Source organism: Fukomys damarensis, unplaced genomic scaffold (assembly GCF_012274545.1).
Source record: "Fukomys damarensis isolate Sample0158 unplaced genomic scaffold, DMR_v1.0_HiC HiC_scaffold_37, whole genome shotgun sequence".
Classification (NCBI taxonomy): Eukaryota; Metazoa; Chordata; class Mammalia; order Rodentia; family Bathyergidae; genus Fukomys; species Fukomys damarensis.
Genome location: NW_022900949.1, coordinates 31,257,682 through 31,281,403, shown reverse-complemented (window position 1 = coordinate 31,281,403; position 23,722 = coordinate 31,257,682). Strand labels below are relative to the sequence as shown.

The following is a 23,722-nucleotide window of genomic DNA, read 5'->3' as shown; positions in this document are numbered from 1 at the left end:
CTGCTTTAGGAAGGTCAAGGTCAGACTGAGCTGGCATCAGGCTCAGTTCAGGCAAACCCAACACTCTGTGCCCTCGGACCTGGCCCTTAGAAGTGTATGACCGTCCCCAGTGACCCCCAAGCACAAGTAGTGAGCAGCACTGTGGAGCAAGATGAAGCAGAGCTGCCCGCACCGCCTCCTCCATTAGCTACTGTGTGAATATTTGTAAACACACATAGCACCCAGCCCGTGTCCCCATAGCACCTCTGCCTGTTTGCTAGCAAGCGTGCCAGGCTAGAGGAGGGGAGACACAGCTCAAACTCCGAGACAGGCTGGTGAGGGTTTCAACAGCTGGAGGCAACATGCTTCCCCTATGACAAAAATAATAATAAAAAAATCCTTCACGTAGTTCGGGTGAATCAGCCAAGTCACCCAACTCATGGTTGGGAATGAGGTGATGAAAAGAGGCTTTCTGGACCTGGGCTTTCGGCCACATCCCCTCGAGGACACAGAGGGATGAACTACTGAGGACCAGGGTCTGTACGTGGCCTATGTGGATGTGTCCCCTCTGGCCATCAGGATGATGACTCTATGGCAGTCCTGGAGGATCCTACAGAGGCTGCTCAGCTCTCTGGAGCCAGGCCAAGCACCAGCAGCACACAGTTAAGGCCTGGAGCTGTCAGGAGGGCCCCAGAGGCACAGGCTGACCGTGCTCCTGACCTCCAGCTCGCTGCACACAAGCAGGGACAAGACATTTCTTTGACTAGAGCTGGTCTCTTTGTGTCAAGAAACACTTCATGTCCCATGGCTTTGGTAAGGACCCATGAAGCTGTGGCACTGGGCAGCACAGGGAGGTAGCACCCTTAGCCACGTAGGTAGGCGAGCCACAGAAAACACCGTTGCCCCTGTGGTGCCCGGGGCAGGAGGTGGCCAGGGGTAAAGACAGCAGGAGGCTGGGAAGCAAGAAGAACAGGTTTCCATGTCACCCAAGTCTCTGGCTGTGTATCCTTGGGACACTGGTCATAGCCACTGGATGGGAGAACATTGGTACCTGCCTCGAGCTGTAGGGACTTGACTCGGGGACAGGTCAGACTCTATACTCACAGCTACTCTGTTCCTTCCTTGTCCCCCATGCTGGGCTTGTCTCCACCCTGGCTCTCTGCCCACTGAGCTCGGCACAAGGCCTGGGCCACGATAGGTGTTTGTTACCCTAAGCTGAATGAAGGGGACAAGACATGTGCTGATTTCCTCCTAGCTTCCATCTGGGAATTCAAATGTATCTCACATTCCCTTAGCTTCACAATAAATCTGTTCAGGGGAAAAAATATGTATGCCTTTTTACAGAGAGTCAGACAGCACTGAGATACACAAAAATTAAGAATAGTGTCTCCTGTCACCCAACAAATGGTGCACTTAGCACCAGCATCTCAGCCTGCTCAGGGTTGGTAGAGTGGCTGATGAGGCCAGGAGCAAAGGGCTCCACTTCTGGGCATGGGGTGCACAGCATGTGCTATGGAAAAGAGAGCTCGAGAGGGTGTGGCCACAGGGACACAGCCAGGGTGCCAGGGACTCCTCCATCTCACATCTATTCTGTGGAGTAGGTGACCAGGCCACGAGTGTCAGGAGCCACCTGTCCCCTCCAACATCCCCACCTGGGGCACTAGAGCCCACAAGGCCACATACCAGGTTGTTCCCATCCTCCAGGGCCACTTGCCAGGACCACAGGGGCATGCTGGAGGAGAAGCTTGGTCTTTACCTCAATGTTGCTGATGAGCTCCAGGTAACGCAGGTCCTGCACTCTGGCGAAGGCCTGTGGGGAAGGAACAGAGAAGTCAGCTGCCACTTGGCCTGAATGGATGGGGGGATGGAAGTGAAGCTAGAGGAAAAAGGTCTGGGAAGGAAGAGAGAGGCAGCCATGGATCTGCTTTGGCATTCAGAGGGCTGCCTGCCACACTGCCAGGCCACGTTATCCTGGATTAGTCTGCACAAATACCAGCAAAGTGGCGCCGGCCACATCCATCATTTTGGAATTAGGAAAACAAAGCTGTGACAGCACAGGCTGGGCTGTGGCCTCCCTGTGGGACTCTACTCACAAAGGGATGGGCACTGACTTAGGCAGCAGTATTTGTGCAGAAGTCGAGTGGCACGGTGTGGGCAGAAGACAGCTCTGCTCACCCAGAGACAGGGGCATGAGTAACCCCAGTGTGGCACAGAGGAAGAGGGGAGGGAAGCTGGTTCCTGAGAATCACTCCATCTCTGAAAGGCAAACTCTTTCGCCAATGCTGCCAGGATGGCCCACACTCTGGGCACACAGTGAAGCTGGGCTGCTTGCCGCTTCTGAGCTCCTGGCCCACTGGTGTTAGCTAAGCTGCCACTGCCTCTTGCAGGTGTTGCAAAGGGTTCAGAGGTGCCTGAGCCGCCAGGGGCCTGCATTGTGGGGCTCTGCTGTCAACTTCTCCTGAGCTGTGCTGTCCTACGCCATGCTGTCGCACTGGTGTGGGCAGACACACACCTAGAGGTAGCAGCTCTGGGGTCATAAGCTAAAGATCTAAGGTGCTAGGTCCCCTCCCTTCTAAAAAGCCAGAAAGAAGGGGAAATAAGCAGGTCATCCAGCCTCTGTGGCCTCAGACAACTGCAGTAGGACTTCACGTTTTGTCCCAAAGGGCCTGGTGTCCCGTCAGAAGCCAAGGACCCAGACGTGAATATGGCTTGGTCTCTGCCCTGTCCCTAGTGTGGGGGCCACATGAGAAGCAGACACGACACCTCCCGGAGCTAAGCGCTGTCTGTAAGAACCAGATGGTACCCTGTCCATGTGCTGTGGTGGTGGGTATCAGACTAAGGAAGGCACCACAGACTGGCAAGTCCAGGCAGCTGGCAAGGGGAGATTTTTATTTGTTCATTTTGTTTTGTTTGAAACAGGGTCTGACTCTGCCACCCAGGCTGGTCTCGAATTGCTGGGCTCAGGGGATGCTCCTGCCTCAGCTTTTCCAGTGGTTAGGACCACAGGCGCACTGGACCACACCTGGCAGGTGGGTTATCTGAAGAGGAATTCACAAGACGTGCAAGGCAGGCCTTCAGGAGCAGAGGGCCAGAGGGAGCACTGAAGGTCACCAGGCTGCCTTCTTGCCCTGGTTTCCGTGAGGCCCAGTCATCATCCAGGCCCAGCCTGGGGCAGAGGAAAAGGAGGGACCCAGGGCCTCACAGTGCCTGTGCTCTCCAGCTGGGCTGCACTTACTCCCAGCCCCCAGCTGTCCACACCACTCCTGGGGCTTTCGGGTTCTGCTGTCAAGATTCTTGGGTGTGAGAACCCCTGGGAGAAGCAGCCCGGAAGTTCTGCAGAGTCAGGGTGCTGCTCAGAGTGGTCAGTCACAAGCCTCAAGGAAGACCTGGGAGGCGGGTGCCAGAGGCAGCTGGTGGGTACTGAGTGGCTGCTGAGTGGCTCTCCTCCGCCATCTAGTGGGTATGTGCGGCTGTGCCTGGGACTGGGCACAGAGGACAGGGTGGGGACCTGGATGTGTGTGAGACATGTCCCTTTGGAGGTCAAAATCTTGCAGCTTTCCTAAACAGCATGTGGCCCACAATAAATCCATCTATCTATGCAATTTGTATTTGTATGTTAAAATAACTAAATGCTGTGTGCTTACTGCAATCATTTCTATTCTCAGGAAGTATTTTCTGGATATGGGACAGGAAGAAGTATACAGTCAGAGGCCAGTTCTCTTAATCTGTTCTAATTTTTGCTGAGCACCCACGAAGCCACAGCTTTGGCCTCGGCAGTGCAGCACTACCACTGAGGTGGTCTTTGGTTCCCAGGGAGGTGACAATCTAGAGACTTTTAACTTCATTGTAAGCTAAAACAAACAAAAACACACCAGGAATCTTTTGTTCTTTTCATCCCTCCTGGCATCTCTGGGAAGCTGTCTTCAGGGAGATATCCCCACACCCTAAATTCCTAGACCTGCCCCTACTCCCTCCCCATACTGAAGTGCCCATAAGCATCAAAGAATAATGTTCTCCTTGGTTTTATTGGTTTTATTTGCTTGGTGAACCCAGACCCTTGGATACAGTGGGTAAAAGGCCCCAAATTGAACTACAGACCCTGCTTTAATATGAAGAGGGCAACAACTGTTCCTCTGCCTCCGTCCTGGGTAGAAACAGACTCAGAAACCTATGCGGTCCAGACAGGGCTGAGTGTTCCAGCCATTTCTCTGGCTTGAGCTGCTTAAACCAGGAAATGACACAATGATCAAGCCCATGCATTGAGCCACAGGTATGTGGGAGAGACCACAGCATCTCAGAGTCCAAGTGTGACCAGCCTTCCCCGAGCCTGGGCAGTGCTCAGGGGAACAGAGGCCTGGTGTTTAGACCATTATTGAGTGCCTGTTATGGGCCAGGCTCTCAGCTACATGTCGTACATAAATAATAGCTAAGGAGTGGCAGCAGAACATACCAGCTCCTTCTCCCGGGGCCAGGGCTTGCACGCACTGTCTGCTTAGATCTGACAACTCTGTGGGGTCGTCCACACCAGGCCCACTGTGAGGACCTGCGGCCTACCACCAGGACCCACAACCTACTCCTGCTTCTGCCCCTCTACACCACCAGAAGGTCTGAGTCCAGCTCCTGCTGAGTGGGCACTTACCTTCTTTGCTGTCTCTAACTCTAATCCTTCCAGTGCCTCCATGGCCAGCTCGCGCCAGTCTGCGTCTGTCACCCCCAAGCAGGCGATCTGGTAGGCTTCTCGGAACATCTTCCTGTCCAGGTACTGGTACATTGGGGCGGACTGGATGGAGCCCCAGGGGAAGGGAGGACAATGTTCAGAGCAGTGCAGAGCCACAGTCCATGCCTGCCTTCCCGTGAGAGGGGCTTCAGGACAGAGCCTGCAGGGCCCGTACGGCCCACCTCATAGCCCACCTTAGCACGTGGTACCCTCCCCACCTGCAGGTAACCTCACTGTGTTCTCGCACTCTGTGGAAGGTCATCATTGCTGGAAACTCCCAACCCTTGCGCTCTGACCCCACAGGAGGGAGCCTGAGCTTCCTCTCCCTCTGTGGGTGTCCCGGGACAGCTGTGCTCACAGGCCTGCCTCCCATGCAGGCCTCCATTCTGCCACCTCCCTTGCTGGCCCTCTGTCTGTCAGGACTTTGCTCTGTGCACCTCAGGAATAAGTGATGAGGGAGGTGAGGGACTGGTCCTGGACACCAGCTCTCCCTGCAAAGGGGGCTGCCCTTTCTGTGCCTGGGAGTGACCCCAGATGACAAGGTCTTCGTGTAGCTAGGTGTGCTGACCCCTGACGATGGCCCGACAGACTCAGGCCCAGGGGAGACCCCACCCCATCCCAGGTCGCACCCCTGGCTGGGGATCTCATGCCAAGGCCCCATCTCCCTCATCTTAGGCTAATGTGTCCTGGGTAGTAAAGACCAAGAGAACAGTACCAAATGGTCCCAAACATGGAGCTGGAAGCACTGCTTCTCCTGTCGGGACCTTGATCTTTGACAGTTCCAGGGTCCTTTTTTAAGCTTGCACTGAAGGAAACCTTCCCGTGAAGCCAGAGAAACAGGGCCACTCCCCAGGGCCACTCCACACTCCATCCCTGTAGGGAGGCCTGGCTCAGTCACACCCACTGGGTCACCAGTCCAGATGCCTGCCCAGCCAAGCAGCAGGAAAAACAGAAAGGAGGGCAAAGCTTTGGAAGGCATGAGTGTGGGCAAAGGGCAATCACAAGCATCTCCTCCTCACCTTCTAAATTCTGGCCCTCAACCTCGTAAGAAGGCCTCCTGCTTTGCTGCCTGCCCAGGTCTTACTGGGCTGTTTCACCTCCCCAGAAGCTTCTCCCACAGCGACTCCCTTCCTGAACTACTTACTCTGTGAGTACCTCCATCATGTTCTTGCTATTTTATGACTGCAATAAAGACATAATATGAATCGGCCCAGACAAAACCTGAGAATGGGTATAATTAACCCTGTTTCAAGCCTGGCATGGTGACCTGGGCCCATAGCCCCAGCTACTCTGGAGGCTGAGGCAGGAAGATTGCCTGAGTCCATAACTTCAAGACCAGCGTGGGCAACACGCTGTGATGCCTCCACAAAATAACAACAGCTAAATTAACCCCATTTTACAGAGAAGAAAATGAAGCCTCGAATAGTGAAATGAGGTGCCCAGGATACAGACTTTGTGTACCACATGATTGTAGGACAGGCAAGAGGACAGGATGGCAGCACAAAAGCACATGATGGGGCCCTTGTAGGGGTTTTATGGACAAGAGCCCTCGGAGCTTTCTTCCTCCTCTGCTGCTATACCCCCAAGCAGGGCCACTGCCCTACTTGGCAGCATGGACAAACCAGCTCTTGCACAAGATCAGGCAGATGTGGAAAGGAAACCAGACTCCCTAGAGCGGGTCAGGTTCTCTCCCAAGCGGAGGCCCAGCCGCAGGGCCATGGGGGGCAGGGCAACAGATAAACAGCCTTTGTCTACAGAGGGCCTCTCCCACTCTCTCCCACCCCCAGGCTGGCCTGGCCCTTGCGTCAGCAGTGCGCCCTGCAGCCAGGAGAAGCTCTGTGGCTCCAGCTCAAAGGTCCTGGCAAGGGAGCCTGGGCCCCTCTGTCTCCTTATAGCTGGCTCAAGCAAACTGTATTTGTTTGTGAGGTCAGGATGGCAGCAATCTTGGGAGAAAGCCTTTCAATAAGCAGAATCCAATTGGCACAACTGAGGCAGAATAGGTTATTGGTACATATGGAGCCTGGGTTTGAGGTTGGATCAGCTGCCCAGGGGCAGATGAGGACAAGGACCAGGACACAGGAAGCTGCCCCAGGGCTATGCTGGCCCCTTCTACCACTGCCCCTCCCCTCTCTCTCATCCTCCTTTTCTCCTTGGGTTTCCTCAAATCTGAACTCAGGACCAGACCTGAATGCCTTGTCTATGATGGGCCCAGAGACCCATGGCAAGACCGGACCTCCCGGCTCAGGGGAAGCAGGATCCAGCCCCATCCCTGTGTGGCCACTTGTGCAGGGGCTCCATGTCCCTCAGCCCCACGCCTGTCCCACCCCTTCTCTCCCATACACATCCCACACCACTGGCTCTGGCTGGGTGCCTGCTTGCTGGCTCTGTGGGCACAGCACACAGCCCTCCTTGTCCTGACCAGGAAGGGGTTGAGGAGCAGGAAGCTTGGAGGCTGAACTGTTTTCCCAGAGACACATAGGCTGCTCAGGCTGCAGCCAGGGCTCCAGGCTCCAGGCCCATAGCGCCTCCACCCGGCATCTGCCCTGTCTCCCTGCTGCACTGGACAGCAGGTGCCTCGTACCTGTGGTACTTCCACAGCAGACATGGCGAAGTCATGGAGGCAGAAGATCTTGGAGCCATTGTAGCCAACCACGAAGCCCTGCAGCTTCTGCTGGTGCACGGGGAAGGTGCTGGCCTTAATGTTGAGGTAGCCGCCACCTGAGAAGCAGAGCATGTCCTCACACTGCATGTTCCAGGCCACGCTGTTGGCGTTGGGCTCCTGTGGGGCAGGGAGGTCAGGGGGCTGAGCCATGCCCAACCTTGGTACCATCACCGTGTCTGCCAAGTCCCTCTCAAAGCCTGGGTCGCAGAATCAGCTGCTAAGGTGGGAGGCAGGGAGGGAGAGGAAGAGAGGAGGTGGAGGCCAGCTGCTCTAGGCACTGCAGGTGGGGTGCAGGGACTTCCAGAAGATGGACCATACAGCAATCACCCCACGGCAAGCAAAATTAGAAAGGAGGATCCACTTCCACTGAAGAAACAATGCAGGTCCCTGTGGGAAAGGGATGTGTTCCAAAGGACTAACAGGGGCTGTTTCTGGAAGGGTGGAACAGTGGGTGCTTTTCATTTTCTTGGTTTTTGTTTGCCTGAATTTTCTTTTGTCATGACTATTTTTTTTTTATAACAGGAAAAGGAACTTTTCTTTATAAATGAGTTTTCTTTATGAGTTCTTTATAAAATTATCAAATAATATGTGTGTCTGCATCCTCACTGTACCCTGGCCCAACAGGGGCTCTCCTGGGCCCTGCAGTCCCAGTGGCAGCAGCAAGGGCTCATCTCTTTATGCCTAGCATCCTCTACAATGGGCAGGAATTATCTCATAACTGAAAGAGTACAGTTGCTTTCATTTGCACAGGCAAGCGCCATGGGAAGAGAAAAGAGGCACAGGTAGGAGAAATCAGCAACCTTTGTGTCAACCTCCTTGGGGAGGGGGCTGCAGCAGGGACCAGAGGACACGCCCCACCCACTCACACCCCAAGCCAGGCCTAAGTCCCAGCCCTACTTTGTACCCAGCACTGGCCTGAACACGGTGAAGTCTTGGCAGTTCTGCGCGGGGATGCACTGACTCCAACTCCGAGAGAGGGAGAAATTGAAGCCAGGGAGATGCACCAGTGCTCGAGGCACACAGCAAAAGGGGCCAGGGAGTGGGAGACAGAGGCTGAGCTCTCTCCTTCCCTTAAACTGCTCCAATCTGCTGGTCAGTGCAAGTCGCCTCTGGCTGCAGGTCACAGTGCCTGAGGCAGGCAGCTCCCCACTCCAGACACCCCTGCCCTGCTGCTCCTGCTGCCGAGGACAAGGAGGGCCAAGAAGAGGCCTAACCAGCCCATGATGCTAGGGATGCTGTAATAAGGAGCATTTGGCTCTGGGGTCCACTACAAGCAGAGCAGCCCATTCGCGGTAGAGCCAGCCACACACTGGGCACACACTTTCAGGCCTCCTGCCCTAGTGATGCCTTTCTTCCAGCCCTGAGGCCAAACATCAGGAACAGTGCTGCTCCTCAGACTCTCCCTGGACTCCTACAGCATCCTCAGGTCCCAGCCTGGTCCTGTGTCCTCACTGAGCCTGGGTCACTTGCAGGAGGGGATCGGCAGAGTGGGCGTTGCTCTCACCACCCATCTGCTCACTGAACATGCAGATGGCATCACCTATCCCTCCCTGGTGACAGGCTGCCCAGGCCCTGGGTCCATGGGGGAGCAGGCCGTGCACAGGTGGCTCACTCATTCCTGCTCCTTATGGGGCCCTGCCTGGCAAGCCAGAGGTCTCAGCGACCTCACCTGGAACAGCAGCTCCTTGGTGTGGATGTCATACACCAGGCATGTGTCGTTCTCATCCACTACGGCCAGCTTGTTTCGGGAGGCGCTCATGTCCAAGCAGCGCACAGCTGTGGCCTGTTTCAGCAGGACAATGGCAAAGAGGTTGTCCACGAAGATCTTCAGGATCTGGGAAAATGTCAGGGGGAGAAGGAAAGTTGCCATGACAACAGCTGCTGGAGCTCCACCAGGGAACACCCATGTATTCCATAAGAATGATGCCCACCAACGATGCCACCAGGGGCTGTGCTTGGGGACAGGATGGGGAAGAGGAGGGGTAGGTGGCATCTTCAGGGACCAGAGTGTGGCCATTGGGTTGCCAAGGTGACAGCGAGCTGGAATCTGTCAATGCCTGGGCTGGAGACCTGTTAATGATGCTGCTCATATCACACAGTCATGGGGGACCCCGAAAGACCTGTGTCACAACACAGGAAGCGGGACAACAAACACCATCAAGACCTCAGTGTGGTGGCATCCTGAGGGCCCCACGGTGGATAGCTACCATTTATCTACCACCCCCTCAGGAACAAAGCCTCCCCCTACCTGTGAGACCTGAGTCTCAAGAGAGGCAAAGTGCCTGGCCAGAGCACGTACATAGTGAGCTGCTGGGTGACCTTGACCCAAGGCCCACGCTCTCAGCCTCCATGAGACGTGGTGCTGGCAAAGAAGATGTTCCCTCTCCCCACTTTGCCACTGCTGCCTGATAGCTCCCGCTGATCTCAGGCTCTGCAGCTTCCGTCTGTCCCCAGTGAAGACCTGACAGTCGTGGCCACGAGCCATCTGCCACACAGCTTGGCTCTCAGCTAATGCGGCTCTATTTTCACTTTCAAGTTTCTCTGTAGCCCACATACAACTTTTGTTATCTTGAGCAAAGAACACATATCCATGCATACAGAAATCTGCTTAGCTCCATGTGGCCTAGATTCCCTGCATCTATTTGTCTGCAGAGCCCCTATTCTGATACTGTCTGTGCCTTCCTGAGGACTGGCACTACCAGGCAAAGCCTGGGCCTGTGGTAACCCACTCTCTGCCCTGACAGGACTCTGACCTCGGTGACCATCTCTACCAGCCACCCAGAGCTGCTTCACCAGCCAACCTGCCACCTTCAGGGTGACCTCTAGCCCACTAACTCACTGCCACACAACCGGGGCAGCAGCCGCTCTCCCCTGATGAGGGCATGCCATGGGTCCAGGGCCTGCCATGCCTCTGGCCTGACTGTTCCCGAGGAAGCACATGTCTGGCCGCCCTCCAACAACCAAGGTTCCCTTCCAGCTTCCTGTCACCCGATCACCAGGTAAGCCTGAGGGGACAAGAAAGCACTCACCTGGCCGTTCTTGAGGCCCACCAGGAGCCCTTCCCTCCCGGCTGGGCCGCCGATCACCTTGATATACCGGATGAGGGACTCCATCTGCCACTCTCGCTCCTTCCCACCACTGAAGGACAGGCACTGCAGCCGCTTCTCCTGGAAAGCAAGCCTCAGGGTGAGTGCCTGGGCCTCCTGGATGGAGGCCAAAAGCACCTGCCCGCTCTGTGTCCCCACGACTGCATCCTCCCTGTGGGCCACATCCCATCTGTCACCTGTGGCACCCCCAACCCCTCAGGCTCCAGGCTTAGTGCATTTTACACAGCTGCAGCACTTCAATTTTGTCACTTCTAACAGGCCTTGGTGACCCCAGGCTACCTCCATCCGCCTCCTCTCAGTCTTTCCAAACCTCTCTTGACATGGACCTAGAAACTTCCTAGGAATTTACAGTGAGAACGCTGTGCGCTGTGGGGGGGGGGGACAACAACTGCCAGGAGATAAAACTCCCTTGCTTACTAAGCTGATGTGACATTTTATGTATATATGTGCAGCAAAAGATTTACGTTCATTTTGTGGGGCACCAAGTTGTGCTTTAAGCCTCTAAAATACATCTAACCCCAAGAGGACAAAATGCTAACAATATAAAAAGCATTCTGTGTCGTACAGCCCATGTCTTTCTGGTAGAGCCTGACTCACAGGGATGTCAGTAAAATGAAAGCCACCAAAGTCACTGGGTCTGGGGGAAGGGCCATACTCGTGGATGACAGGTTAAGCTGGGATCCACGGCCGTGCCCACCTGGCAGAGGAAAGGATGTCAGTAAAATGAAAGCCACCAAAGTCACTGGGTCTGGGGGAAAGGGCCATACTCGTGGATGACAGGTTAAGCTGGGATCCACGGCCGTGCCCACCTGGCAGAGGATGATGTGGCTGGCACACACCACCAGCAGGTTGCACTCGAACTTCTTGAGTATCTTCTCCTTCAGCCGGTACCGCATATCCGATGAGTCGTCGGAATACAGCTCGTAGATAAGGATCTTTTCTGGCAGCTGGATCGCTAATCGATTCTTGTAGATGGCAATTTTCTTGACAAGCTCTTTGCATTTAATCCGAACTGTCAGAGGAAAAGAATCAGGCTCTAGCTAAAGGTTGTTAAGTGAGGTGGAAGGGGGAGAAATTAAAAGCCATCATTTGCTTAATGCTGTGGCAATTAAAGTGAGATGCTTATTAAATATCTTTATGAAGTGCCTAATGTGTGCAAGCAGCTTGTCTGAGCAGGGGGCCCAGAGCCACACTCGACATGCACTCTGTATGTGAAACACATTCTGGACACGGCAGGGTCTCTCTATATTACACAAACTCTACATACAACATGATCTCTGGGTATGACAGGATCTCTCCATGACATGGTCTCTATACATGACACGGTCTCCATATACGACATGATCTCCTCTTATATACAACACGGTCTTTGTGGTCCAAAGCTCACAACTGAGGATGGAAAAGGAAACAGTGTGGACACCACCTGCTGCACCTGAATTTCAAATCTCTGCAGAGCAGTGAGCACCCTGGTGTTTGAGGGGCCACGCAGGGGCCTGACACCACCTCTGGCCACGGCCCACCCATCTCCTTGACCAGAAGGGAGACATGTCCCACAGGGACACTGCTGAGCGGTCCCAGAGGCCACACTGTCACGGCTGGAATCTTCCAGCATGGGAGCTCCCAGACTGGGCCAAAGGCAGCTGGCTGAATCTGTGAGACTGGACCCCAGCCTGGGCCCTATGCTCCACATCCGCAGCTGAAGTGAGGGGCTCTCACTTGCCACCCAGCATGGCTGCCTGGTGACAGGGAGACTGTTGGGACTTGTCCTGGAACCTGGATCCTCCCAACCGCCTGGCTCACCTCTAACCTTGCCGTCTCTTCAAAGGCCATACCCAGGAGTGTCAAGGTCTACAGAAACTCATGCAGGTGGCCACCCTGACCGTGTCTCATCACAGTCAGCCTCCCTCTCAGGGAGTCCAGGTAACCCTTGGAATTATTTGTAAAATTTACTGTCAGCACATTCCTCTTTGGTCTCATCATCTCATCAAAGGAATCAGCATCCTCCGGCCCTACTCAGGAGAGCAAGACCTGATGGCTCAGCAGTTTCCTGTCACTTGAGCACACAGTCACCATCCCTCACCTTTCTGCTCAGTGATGAGGTGCTGCACGATGACATCGGTCATACTGTCCCTGTAGGCGTAACGGTCCTTGTAGAGCCCATGGACCGTGCTGAACACCAGTTGGTAGAAGGCAATGGTGCCGTCCTGGCAGCCGGTCACCTGCAGGGAGAGGGCCGTCAGCTGCTTCCTACTGTCTATAACAGAGCCAGCCTGACATTCAGCATGGCCGCCCTCTTACCACATAGTTAGAATCGGGCTTCTCTCTGCAGGTCCACACCCAGGAACTCTGCTCGCCAACCTTCCCGAGCCGCACGCCATCCCTGGTGAAGAGGGACACCTGCCGGTCTGACCCCCCCAGCAAGATGTACTCCCCCTTAGAGAAGTAGCTGATGCAGCAGGGGTCAAAGTTCAGGGGTCGATCTTTCCCGACCTGGGGAGAGAGAACGGGAGGGGACAGCTCTGAATCCCTGATAGTACAACCAGCCACAGAGGACTCACTGGGACAGAGACGGCAGCCAGAGCACAGCAGGCAGTGCCTCTTGGGTGACCTGTCCTGACACGTGTCACACTCACCCTTGGCCACCTCCACGCCAGGGAAAGGGCTCAATTCCTTGGCCGCCTGGAGGCCAAGGATGGTCTCACTCCTCCATGTGGCGCTGGCTGTGACTTGATGGTTCCTCACACACCCCCAGCTTTTCTCTTTTGTTTTTCTTACTATGCCACAAAACTGAGTTTAGTCCAGAAGACTGTCCCTTATTCTGAAACCACACCCATTTTACTTCTCTTCACAACTTTTTTTTTTTGACACAGGGTCTCAGGCTGGCCTTGAACTCACTATGTAGCCCAGGCAGGCCTCAAACTCATGGCAATCTCTTGCCTCCACCTCCCAAGGGCTGGGATTACAGGCGTATGCCTCCATGCCTGGCTTCTTCACAACAATTTTTAAATTTCATTTAATTTTTTTTTTTTTTTTTTAGATAGGATCTCACTATGTTGCTGAGTCTGGTCTCAAAGGCCTTAACACAAGGATCCACTTGCCTCAGCCTCTGGGCAGCTGAGACTAAAGTTCTGTGCCACCAGAACTGGCTTATAGTAACTTTTTGGGGCTATTAGCCATAAAATATACGATACACCCATGTAGAGTGGACAATGGCTTTCAATATAGTCACATAGCTGTGCACTTATCACTGTTGCACAGAACACTGGAAATGCCCCAAAGAGAAATCTCAACCATGATGGCAACCAGTCCTGACTCCTTCTCACGGCACACTAGTGGCCTCCAGCTGCTTCCTGTGTCTGCAGAGGGCCTGTTCTGGGCATCTCTTACAGTGGAGCCATACGAAATGCAACTTTTCAAATATGGCTCACCGTGTGTAGCACAATCAACATTTCATTCTCTTTCCTTCCCAGTTGCTGGCCTTGTGGCGACTTCCTGTTTAAACTTCTGAGGAGCCACACGCATGGTCAGTGACTGCACCGCTGTCTATGCACTCGTAGCTCCCCGAGGACGTTGCTCTCACCATCCTCATGGTGGGAAGTGATACCTCACTGTGGCTTGTCCCCAGGCTGATACTGGATATCATTTCCTGTGTTTATGGCCACAACTCTTGGCCTGTTCATCAAAAGGGTTGTCTTCTAGGACTGAGGTTTTTTTTTTTTTGGGGGGGGTGTTTTGGTACCAGGGATCAAACTCAGGACCTTGAGCTTTCCAGGCAGACACGGTGCCACTGAGCTAAAGCCCCAGCCAGGACTGAGTTTTAATAGTTTTTTATTTACCTTGGATGCAAGGTCCTGTCAGATGTGTGGCTGTGAAAGTGTCCTTGCCATGGGCTGTCTGTCCCTTCTTAGAGCAGAAAGGTCACGAGCCATCCACTGCTCAGCTGCTGAACCCGCGCTCTTCCAGGGGACTATGCTCCTTCCGGCCTCTCAACCTCACAGGTCTGTTCTTTCTTTTCTTTTTTGTGCTTTTTGTTTTTTGAAATAGGGCCTCACCATGTAGCCCAGGCTGGCCTCAAACTCACAGTGATCCTACTGCCTCAGCCTCCTGAGTAATGGGATTACAGGCATGTGCCCCCATGCCCAGCTAACAGGTCTGTTCTTTACACCACCCCAGACCCAGTGCCCATGCACGTCCCCTCCCTTCCTGAGGTACACCCTGATCCCTTTCCCCACTTGGGGCACAGCTCTCATCCACACCTCCAGACTGTAGCCCAAGCCCAGGCTCCCACTGCTGCCTCTGAGGTCCTTCCGTGGGGGAATAAAGGGCTCTTTATGACTCATAGTACTAAACTAATATTCAACTTACTAAAGAAAACTCTTGGAATTTGGTTTCCTCTTAAGTTTTTAAATTCAATTTATAAATATTTTCCAGTTTATAAACCTAATAAAAGCAAATAACCAACTGAGTTTTTTTTTTTCCTACCAGAGTTCGAACACAGGACCTTGAGCTTTTTGAGGCAGGTGGCAAAACCACTAAGCTAAATCCCCAGCCCTGAGTTTAACCGTTTTAATGAATGCAATTTTGAACAGATTAATGGAAGCCCTTAAATAATCAGCTGCTGTTACAACTTGGTTAATTTCCCTAAATGAACTTAAATTGCACTTACAAGTTGAATATGTTCTATCTTCCTTTCCTTTTTAGGAATTTCAACTGCTTGACAACCAAGTTGCCTTAGCACTGATGCAATGCTAGGAAATCTAAGAGGGAAACCAAATATCTCATGAGCAACAACATGGAAGGTCGGAGCTCAGCATTCCGATGGGCCTCACGATGGGCCTCGCCCTCCTGCGGTGACAACCATAGTCCCTGGCACCTGTGAGGCCACCACAGTGGGCAGGAGCACAGAGCATCCTGTCTCTTCTAAGTGACCCTGTGCCTGAGGACAAGGTTCCTCAGCACTGTGCTGGGTGGGCAAAGGATGTGGGCACCAAGGCAGCAGCAGAAGGTGGTGGGAGGCCCCGGATTGAGAGGCTGGCAAGCTCTGCTGAATCCCTGGGGACCTGCCAGCTCCCCTCTGGTGACAGATGTCAGGCAGCCTGACTGAACTACAGCCTTGCTCAGGTATGCCAGCTGCTGCCCACCCCAGAAACTCGGAGTATGGATCTGAGCTGAGCGAGGTAAACCCCCAGCCTAAGCACAATTTGCACTCACCTTCAGGGACAGAACAGGAAGAGGTCTGTGTGGAACCCCAGGGTACCAGGAAGCAAGGATGCCAACCACATTCAAGGGGAAACAAACAAGAAAACCAATCCAAGAAGGCTGGGCTGCTGGCAGAAGCAGTGAAGGTCTCAAACATCTATGGTCACCATCAGGGGCACAGGGATAGCGGGCTTGTGATGGGCACAGACAGGAGAAAGATGCAGGAAACTTGAACTGCAGGATGGTTACATTGAAGCCCCAGTTCCCTGGGGCCTTGGCAGAAACACCACAGGGGACAGAAGAGTCATGAAGGAGTCACTGTGAAGAATCCCCATTGTATGTGACATCCCAGAAAGGAAGGAATGAAGAAAAAAAAACTATTTGAAGAACTGGGGGCCAACATTTGTCCACATTCAGTGACAGACATAAATATATAGATTCAAAAACCTAGTGAACCCTGAGTAGGAAAATGTAATGACTCTCTTACACATTCTAATATTGCCAAGGAACTTCATGAGAGTTTCCTATGTTTTTCTGGGTAAAATCAGAAATATAAAACTAATTACTCAATGACAGGTTTTAACTGGTCATCACAAGACTGATCTGGTAGAAACTCTAATACAAATTCTAGCATTCAACTGCTGGGGACCCCACCAGGTGTGGCCACAGGCTGAGCCATGTGCCCTGAAGCAAGGAACCAAGACCTCTGTGCCTCATCGTTATACACAGAATGGCGAAGATGGCAGCACCAAGAAATGGGCTTGTTATAGAATTACAGTTACTGTGAGGAGTGCAGACCACATCTAGACCTCAAAAAACACTCGCAACTATTACTAGGTCAGATCCTTTTACACACTACCAACATTTACTGTCACAAGCACATCTTAGCCAACACCATCCTGTACTTAACTCTAAGCCCTCCCAGAGGTAATGACACTCAGCCACAAGACACCATTCTAACCCAAGGGAAGCTGGGCCCCCATCTTGACAGACTGAAGCTGCACTCATGCAAGTATTTCCATGGCTTGGACCACCATGATGACGCCCCCACTACTGCAAAGAGCCCCCACCCCTCCAGGTATGCTTATTTGTTCTCAGGAGGCTTGCAGGTTATTTCCCCACACAATGCCTGGTACACAACACCCACACCGCTTATCAGTATACCAATATTATTGAACACACCGAACAGGTGACCGAACAGGGGATCAAACAGGGCCTGGGAACTGGATGGCAGATCGTTTGAAGAGGGTCCGCATTAACCTATCGTCTACCCTTACCTTTTCCTCTCTGCTACAAAGGAAGTGGGTGTGGTGATGAATATCTATAATCCCAGCACTCTGGGAGGCTGAGGCAGGAAGACTGCAAATTCAAGTCCAGCCTGGGCAACGCAGCAACTTAGCGAATATCAGTATAAATATTATTGAACACACCGAACAGGTGATCAAACAGGGCCTGGGAACTGGATGGCAGATCGTTTGAAGAGGGTCCGCATTAACCTATCGTCTACCCTTACCTTTTCCTCTCTGCTACAAAGGAAGTGGGTGTGGTGATGAATATCTATAATCCCAGCACTCTGGGAGGCTGAGGCAGGAAGACTGCAAATTCAAGTCCAGCCTGGGCAACGCAGCAACTTAGCGAGACCCCACCTCAAAAGAAAAAAATTTTGAAGTGGAAGTGTGCAGTGGAGGTGCAGATCAGTACGAAGGCCCTGGGTTCAATCCCCAATACCACAAACAAACAAATGAACAAAAAATGGCAAAAGAAATGAGCAAAAGGAAGAAAGAAAGAAAAAAAGCAAGCAATCAAGCAAGCAGGAGAAGAAACCCAGTAGCCCAGCAGGAGCAGAGGAAATGGCCCTGAGCAGGGCCAGGTCCCAGAAGCCTTCCGTCCAGCATGCCCATTCTGGAGTGAAGAAGTGGTGGGGGAAAGGACTCCACAGAGTGGCAGGGTCTCTTTGCTTCACACACCCGCCTTGGGCACCCTCTGTAGGTGTGATCCACGTCCTCAGAAGCCAGAACTCTGCAGCAGACCTAACTGCACCGCTCCTGCCACCCATGGCTCCTGTGTGATCATCAGCTCTCTTCATCTGCTTGTTCCTCCCATCACAGCCCCTCCTCCCCCTCCAACTCTACCTTTGGCCCACAGACACTGGGACCTGGTCGCCCGGGACGACACACCATGTACTCTTTCCTCTGTGCCTGGGCATGGGTCACCTCTGCCCAGACACCACCACGCTGTCCTCCGCTATTCCACTCCAAGGTCACCTCTACCAGACCTCTCATCGACCCAACACAGCAGCATCACCGTTTTCCGTGTCAGGTATCCCACCACATGAGGCTGGGTGCCATCCAATGTGTCCCCAGGCTGTGAGCACCTGCAGGTCCTCCATGCGGGGCAGGTGGAAGTGTCCCAAGGAAGAATGGAAGCAAATGCACAAAGGCAAGGGCACCTCTGAGAGCGAGGCTGTTGATGACGTTGTTTCTGGGACAGAACCCAGAGCTTCACTTGTGCAAGGCCAGTGCTCTGCTACCCCCATCCCCACAGCTAGACTTTATTATTTTTAATTTTTTTTCAGGTTTTCTGAGTCAGAGTCTTGCTATGTAGTTTAGGCTGGCCTCAAACCCACTATGGAGCTCAGGCTCACCTCAAACTCACAGCACTCCTCCTGCCTCAGCCTCTTGAGTGCTAGGATTATAGGAGTGGCCGGCATAGCTACACTTTATCATCACACCAATATGGGTTTCAACTCTACGATCATCTACGTTCCAGCTGTGTGGGAACTTGGGCACAATTTATCCCTGCTCTGGTCTTGGTCTCCTCATTTCTAGCTTTCATTTTATTAGTGTATGTTTGTAATTCATACAATTTGCAATCATCTTAGAGAGTAGTCACACATACATATTATAGCTTTTTTAAAAAAAAATCCCCTTCCCCAAAAATGAAACAGATTTTGTACGTGGGGAGGGAAGGGGGCCTGAGGGAGGGTGTGGGATTTAAAAAAAAATCCCCTTCCCTTCTGGTTCCCCAATCAACTTTTTCATACTGTTTGAAATCATTGGTCTTAGCTTATGTTATACCTTATAGTGTTTACATTGATTGGGGTTATTAGGTTCCTATATATGGCACATCTTTATTCCTCATTTTCCCTTCCCTTCCCCATACCCCTGTCTTTGTACCTTTGGACCATTTCCCCACTGGACAAGATCTGTCCCCTTGTCCCTTTCTATCAATTCTTTATTATTCTCTTTGTTTGTACTTTGCCTCACTCAAATGAAGGCTATCATATGGTAGTGAAGCTTATATGTCATTACGTTTTCCAGGTTTATCCATTTTCCTACACATGCCTCAAATTTGTTATTCTGTATAGCCGAGTAGTATTCCATTATATATCATAACCACATTGTCTTTATCCAATCATCTGTTGATCGCTACACAGGCTGCTTCCAGGAGTTAATTGTTATGAATCATGCTGCTATAAACACTGGTGTGCAACTCTCACTGTAGTATGATAACTTTAGCTCTTTGGGCCAGATACCTAGCAGAGTGATAGCTAGGTTGTATGGAATTTCTACTTTTAATTCTTGGAGAAATTTCCACACTGATTTCCATAATGGTTGTACTAGTTTGCATTCAAAGCAATAATATAGGAGGGTTCGGCACACAGCCATGCCAGCATTTGTTAATGCTTGATTTCCCAATGATTACCATTCTTTCCAGAGTAAGATGGAATCTCAGTGCTGTTTCAATTTGCATTTCTCTTATGGCCACAGATGTTGAGCATCTTTTCATAAATGTGTTGGCCATTTGTATTTCTTCCTCTGTGAAGTGTTTATTCATTTCTCTAGCCCATTTCTTGACTGGGTCTTTAATTTTAGGTGGATTAATTTTTTGAGTTCTTTGTATAGTCTAGATACTAGTCCTCTGAGGAATAGCTGGCACAGTTCTTTTACATTCATTTCTCTAGCCCATTTCTTGACTGGGTCTTTAATTTTAGGTGGATTAATTTTTTTGAGTTCTTTGTATAGTCTAGATACTAGTCCTCTGAGGAATAGCTGGCACAGTTCTTTTCCCATTCTTATAGGTTGTCTCTTTACTCTACTGATTGGATCTTTTGGTGTACAGAAGCTTTTTAGTCTGATATCATCCCATCTGTTGATTCTTGCTATTTCCTGTGTGACGGAGGTTCTGTTTGGAAAATCCTTTCCTACTTCTATGTCTTCAAGTGTCTTACCTATGTTGTCTTCCGGAAGGTTTAATGTTTCTGTTTTAATATTTAGATCTTTGATCATTTTGATTTTAATTTAGTATGTGGTGACAGATAACCGGTTTTCCCAGTGCCACTTGTTGCGTAGGCTACCTTTCCTCCAGCTTATGCAAAGATCAAATACTTGAATATGTCTGGGGAGGCTTCTGTAACCTCAGGTTCTGTTGCACTGATCCATGTGTCTGTTTTTGTCTCAGTATCATGCTGTCTCTTCAGTTCTAAAAGGTTGCTATCCTGTGATGAATGTGATTCTAATGCACTACAAACATACACTGATAAAAACTAAAATTAAAGGGTGAAGGGGGGTGAAGGGAAGGGAGGGGAATGGGGAAAAAATAAGAACCAAGATACATCATGTAAAGGCACACTGATGAATGTAACTGTATTATTTACCTTAAATGTACCAATAAACTTAATGGGAAAAAAACTAAAATTAAAAATAAAATCAAAAGTACATAATGAAAGCCTCTGCTCCACAGGACTTGGGAAGAATCAAATGAGACAAGCTGTGGGAAGCACTCAGCACAGCACCTGTTCTCACAGTCAAGGTTCAATAAGCTCACACTAACAGCAACCATGCATAATCAGTAACAGATCTCAGGAAGGGAACTAGCCTAGAACAGGCCTGACTGCAACCAGGTTTGCACAGAACTACATACCTGCTTCCCACTCAGTTGGTAGAAGGAAAGTTTCTGCCCCCAGTCAGCTACAGCCAGGATGTCGTTGTGTTCCTCTCTAATCAACAGAAGACAAAAGGGGTCAGCAGGGGCCACAGCCACGGGCTAATGAGGGCAATCCTAAGGTTTTCCAAACAGGAAGAGAGAACCCTGGCCAGGCTGTTGGGGTGCCAGGCCCTATAGCCGCAACCCCACCCCCACAGAGTCAGTCTGGCCCAGGGACCCATGGTTTCCCAGCTCCCGGGCTTCCTAGTTCTCAGTCCAAGAGCTTGTGGGGCTGGGACTGTGCCCCTCACTGCATATGGGAAAGAGCAAGGTCACAAGTCCAGGAGTGTGTTCCCCTCTGCCCCATAACATACAGTGATGGGCTGGACACCTATCTTGGGGGAGCAGGCACGGACTATGCGCTCTCTTGAAGAGGGAAAACTGACATCTATGACCAGGTTCTCTTGCAGTCAGAGTCCTAGCACAGGTAAAATGGCTTCTGAGTGGTGCTAGTCTTTCTCTTTCATTTTTTTGAGATGGGGCCTTGCTAAGTTGCCTGCGCCAGCCTTGAGGTGGTCCTCCTACCTCAGCTTCCCAAGAGGCTGGTCTTGCAGGTATGAATCACTGCACAATACCCCAGCTTTGTGAAATGTGGCCCTTCAGAGCAGCCAGGGTGCCTGGCAGTGGGTCTGGGCACACAGACAGACCAGGCAGTGTGGCTGTGAAACACAGCCAGCTGTGGAAGTGAAAGATGTCATCTGCACTGAGGTAGAAGGAAAAGGACATCACAGGGCTATGAGCAGAGGGGATGGCAGGGATCCCAGTGCGAGTGCACTGAGGCCAGGCTCAACCTACGTGTGGCACTGGCCTCTGTCAGCCACGCCACCCCGGCCAGGTTACTCTCTCAAAACCAAAGCTCATGTTCAACAACAAAAGAAGCTTCTCCAAATGAGGCACAGATGGGGACAGAAGCCTCTACTTCCACCTTTGTCCCCTTTTCTCAACCTGTCCCCTAGGAGCCTTCCAATGGACCTCAGGACCCCAGCAGATGGAGCCTGTCATCTCAGGCAGGGAGGAGAGAAGGCCTGGAGCCAGGTGGGCCAGAAAGGGCTTCCTCTCCAACATGGACCCGGCAAGGGAGGCGCAGCAGCACAGGCCCAGAAAAGTGTCCACCATGGAAGGGCATTTAATGAAGTATGCAGCGTCCATATGAGGGATACCAAACAGGCATTAAGAACCAAGTTTTTCTTTTTGAGACAGGATCTCGCTACATAGTTCAGGCTGACCTTAAACTCACTATGTAACCCAAGCTGGCCTCCAACTCCCAGTGATCCTCCTGCCTCAGCCTCTTAGAATGCTGGGATTACAGGTGTGTGCTACCACTCTCAGCAAGAAGTTACGCTACATCTTTGAAAGGATTTCTAATGGCACTGGAAACATGGTTAACTCTATGATATTGACTGAACTGAGAGGAACAGGATGTGATTCACCTTCAAAGACTGAGGAGAAAGACAATGAAAGTGGACATGGGCCTTTCTCCAGGTAGGGACATCACAGAAAGGTCAAACCTTCTTTGCACTTTCCAGGGTTTCTCGTGTCCCAATGGATAATGTCAGGACCTACACCCAAGGCCGCAGGGTGTGGTCCACAGGTCCCCCTGCCAGGCTTGGCTGAGGGCCGAACAGCAGCACGTCCCCTCCCAGGGCAGAGTCTAGCTCCTTGGGACACTCACAGATCGTCGTCCTCCTCAGCAGGCTCCTCCTCCTCTGCCTCACTACCCTGACTATCGTACACTGCTTCCTTCAGAGTGGAAGAGAGCTCCTGAAAATATCTGCTGTCAATGCCTTCCTCAGCATCCTCGCTGTCTCTGTTCATCCAGAGATTCTCCCACCGGCTGTAGACAGTAAGGGCGCGTCATAGTCACATCGCCCAGAGCTGCACTAATGCTCTCTCTTCAGGACTGCCAAGGAGCCCGGGCCCTGCCCGGAACAGGATGACCGCCAGGTGCAGCAGGCATCCTGCCTCTCATGAATTAAAAATGGCAGCCTGCAGCCACAGAGTCATCTGTGGCCACAAAATCAAACAGCAGGAACTCTGGGCTGGGCTAATGACATTAGCTACACATGGTAGAGCCCAGGCCAGACAAACTGCTTCAGAAAGAAGCTTAACAGCCCGGGGTGGGAAGGCAGCAGGATCACCAACCTCCTAAATCAAGCCGGCACCCACCTGCACAGTGACGCTGGGCTGGTAAACAACTCAGCCCTTCAATTAACCTTAGGGGACTCTGGAGGGATGTTGATGGCTCAGTGATGTTATGGGATCACACAAAGAGCCTCTAGTGCCATTATCTACCTCAAAGTCTTATGGGTAGAGGAAGGAGAGTACATGTGAGGTTGGAGAAGGAGGTGCAGATTGTTGTGGGGCTCTAGACTGTGAGGACATTTGTAGACTTAAATGTGACATTTGGGCAAGGGCAACAAAAAATGGGTCATAAAGAAGCTATGTATGAACAGCTGAGCACATATTCTGCCTGCCCAGACTTGGGAAGAAAAACTGAAAAAGGGAAAAGACAAAAACAGAGCCCAGTGAAGAGATCAGACTTCATTTCACAAGGGAATGGGTTTCCTGTGTGTACACCACACACACCAAAACTCGCACGCACACGCTTTGGGCTGGCCTACATAGCTCATCTGCTTAGCTAAATTGCTGGGATTCATTCCAAAACTCAAAACAGGCTTTTAAAAATTTTTTTTATTTAAATAGAAGAGCTGGGTGTGGTGGCAATCACCTGTAATCCCAGCACTCTCGGAAGCTGAGACAGGAGGATCTCAAATTCAAACTCAGCCTGGGCAATTTAGCAGGATACCTCCTCAAAAATTAAAAAGGAAGGCCGGGGATTTAGCTCAGTGGTTCAGTGCTTGCCTTGCAAGTGCAAGGGCCCGAATTTGATCCCCGGTACCAAAAAAAAAAAAAAGGGGGACTGGTGATGCAGCTCAGTACTAAAAAAAAAAAAAATTTTTTTTAGTTTAATTTTTAAAAAAAGGGACACTGGTTCCAAACAGACCAAGCAAGAGTACTTTCAACCTCTGGAGAAGAAGACTTTCAACCTCTGGAGACCTTGTAAAGAAGGAG

The 23,722-nt window shown here is 51.6% G+C and overlaps 1 protein-coding gene across 4 annotated transcripts in view; it reads right to left on the bottom strand.

Annotated features, from left to right (window-relative positions):
- Ift122 (intraflagellar transport 122) overlaps nt 1-23,722 on the bottom strand; it is a 59,524-nt gene that overhangs the window by 15,120 nt on the left and 20,682 nt on the right. For 3 of the 4 annotated variants that reach the window (XM_010637961.2, XM_010637962.2, XM_010637963.2), the window contains exons 8-17: nt 22,323-22,484; nt 20,588-20,663; nt 12,764-12,955; nt 12,546-12,684; nt 11,275-11,477; nt 10,388-10,525; nt 9,028-9,192; nt 7,278-7,475; nt 4,619-4,759; nt 1,736-1,789 (exon numbers count right to left, since the gene is read on the bottom strand). In XM_010637961.2, the coding sequence (XP_010636263.1) occupies nt 1,736-1,789; nt 4,619-4,759; nt 7,278-7,475; nt 9,028-9,192; nt 10,388-10,525; nt 11,275-11,477; nt 12,546-12,684; nt 12,764-12,955; nt 20,588-20,663; nt 22,323-22,484 (1,468 nt within the window). The remainder of the gene's footprint in view (nt 1-1,735; nt 1,790-4,618; nt 4,760-7,277; nt 7,476-9,027; nt 9,193-10,387; nt 10,526-11,274; nt 11,478-12,545; nt 12,685-12,763; nt 12,956-20,587; nt 20,664-22,322; nt 22,485-23,722) is intronic. The other variant, XM_010637964.2, reaches the window with a different exon arrangement.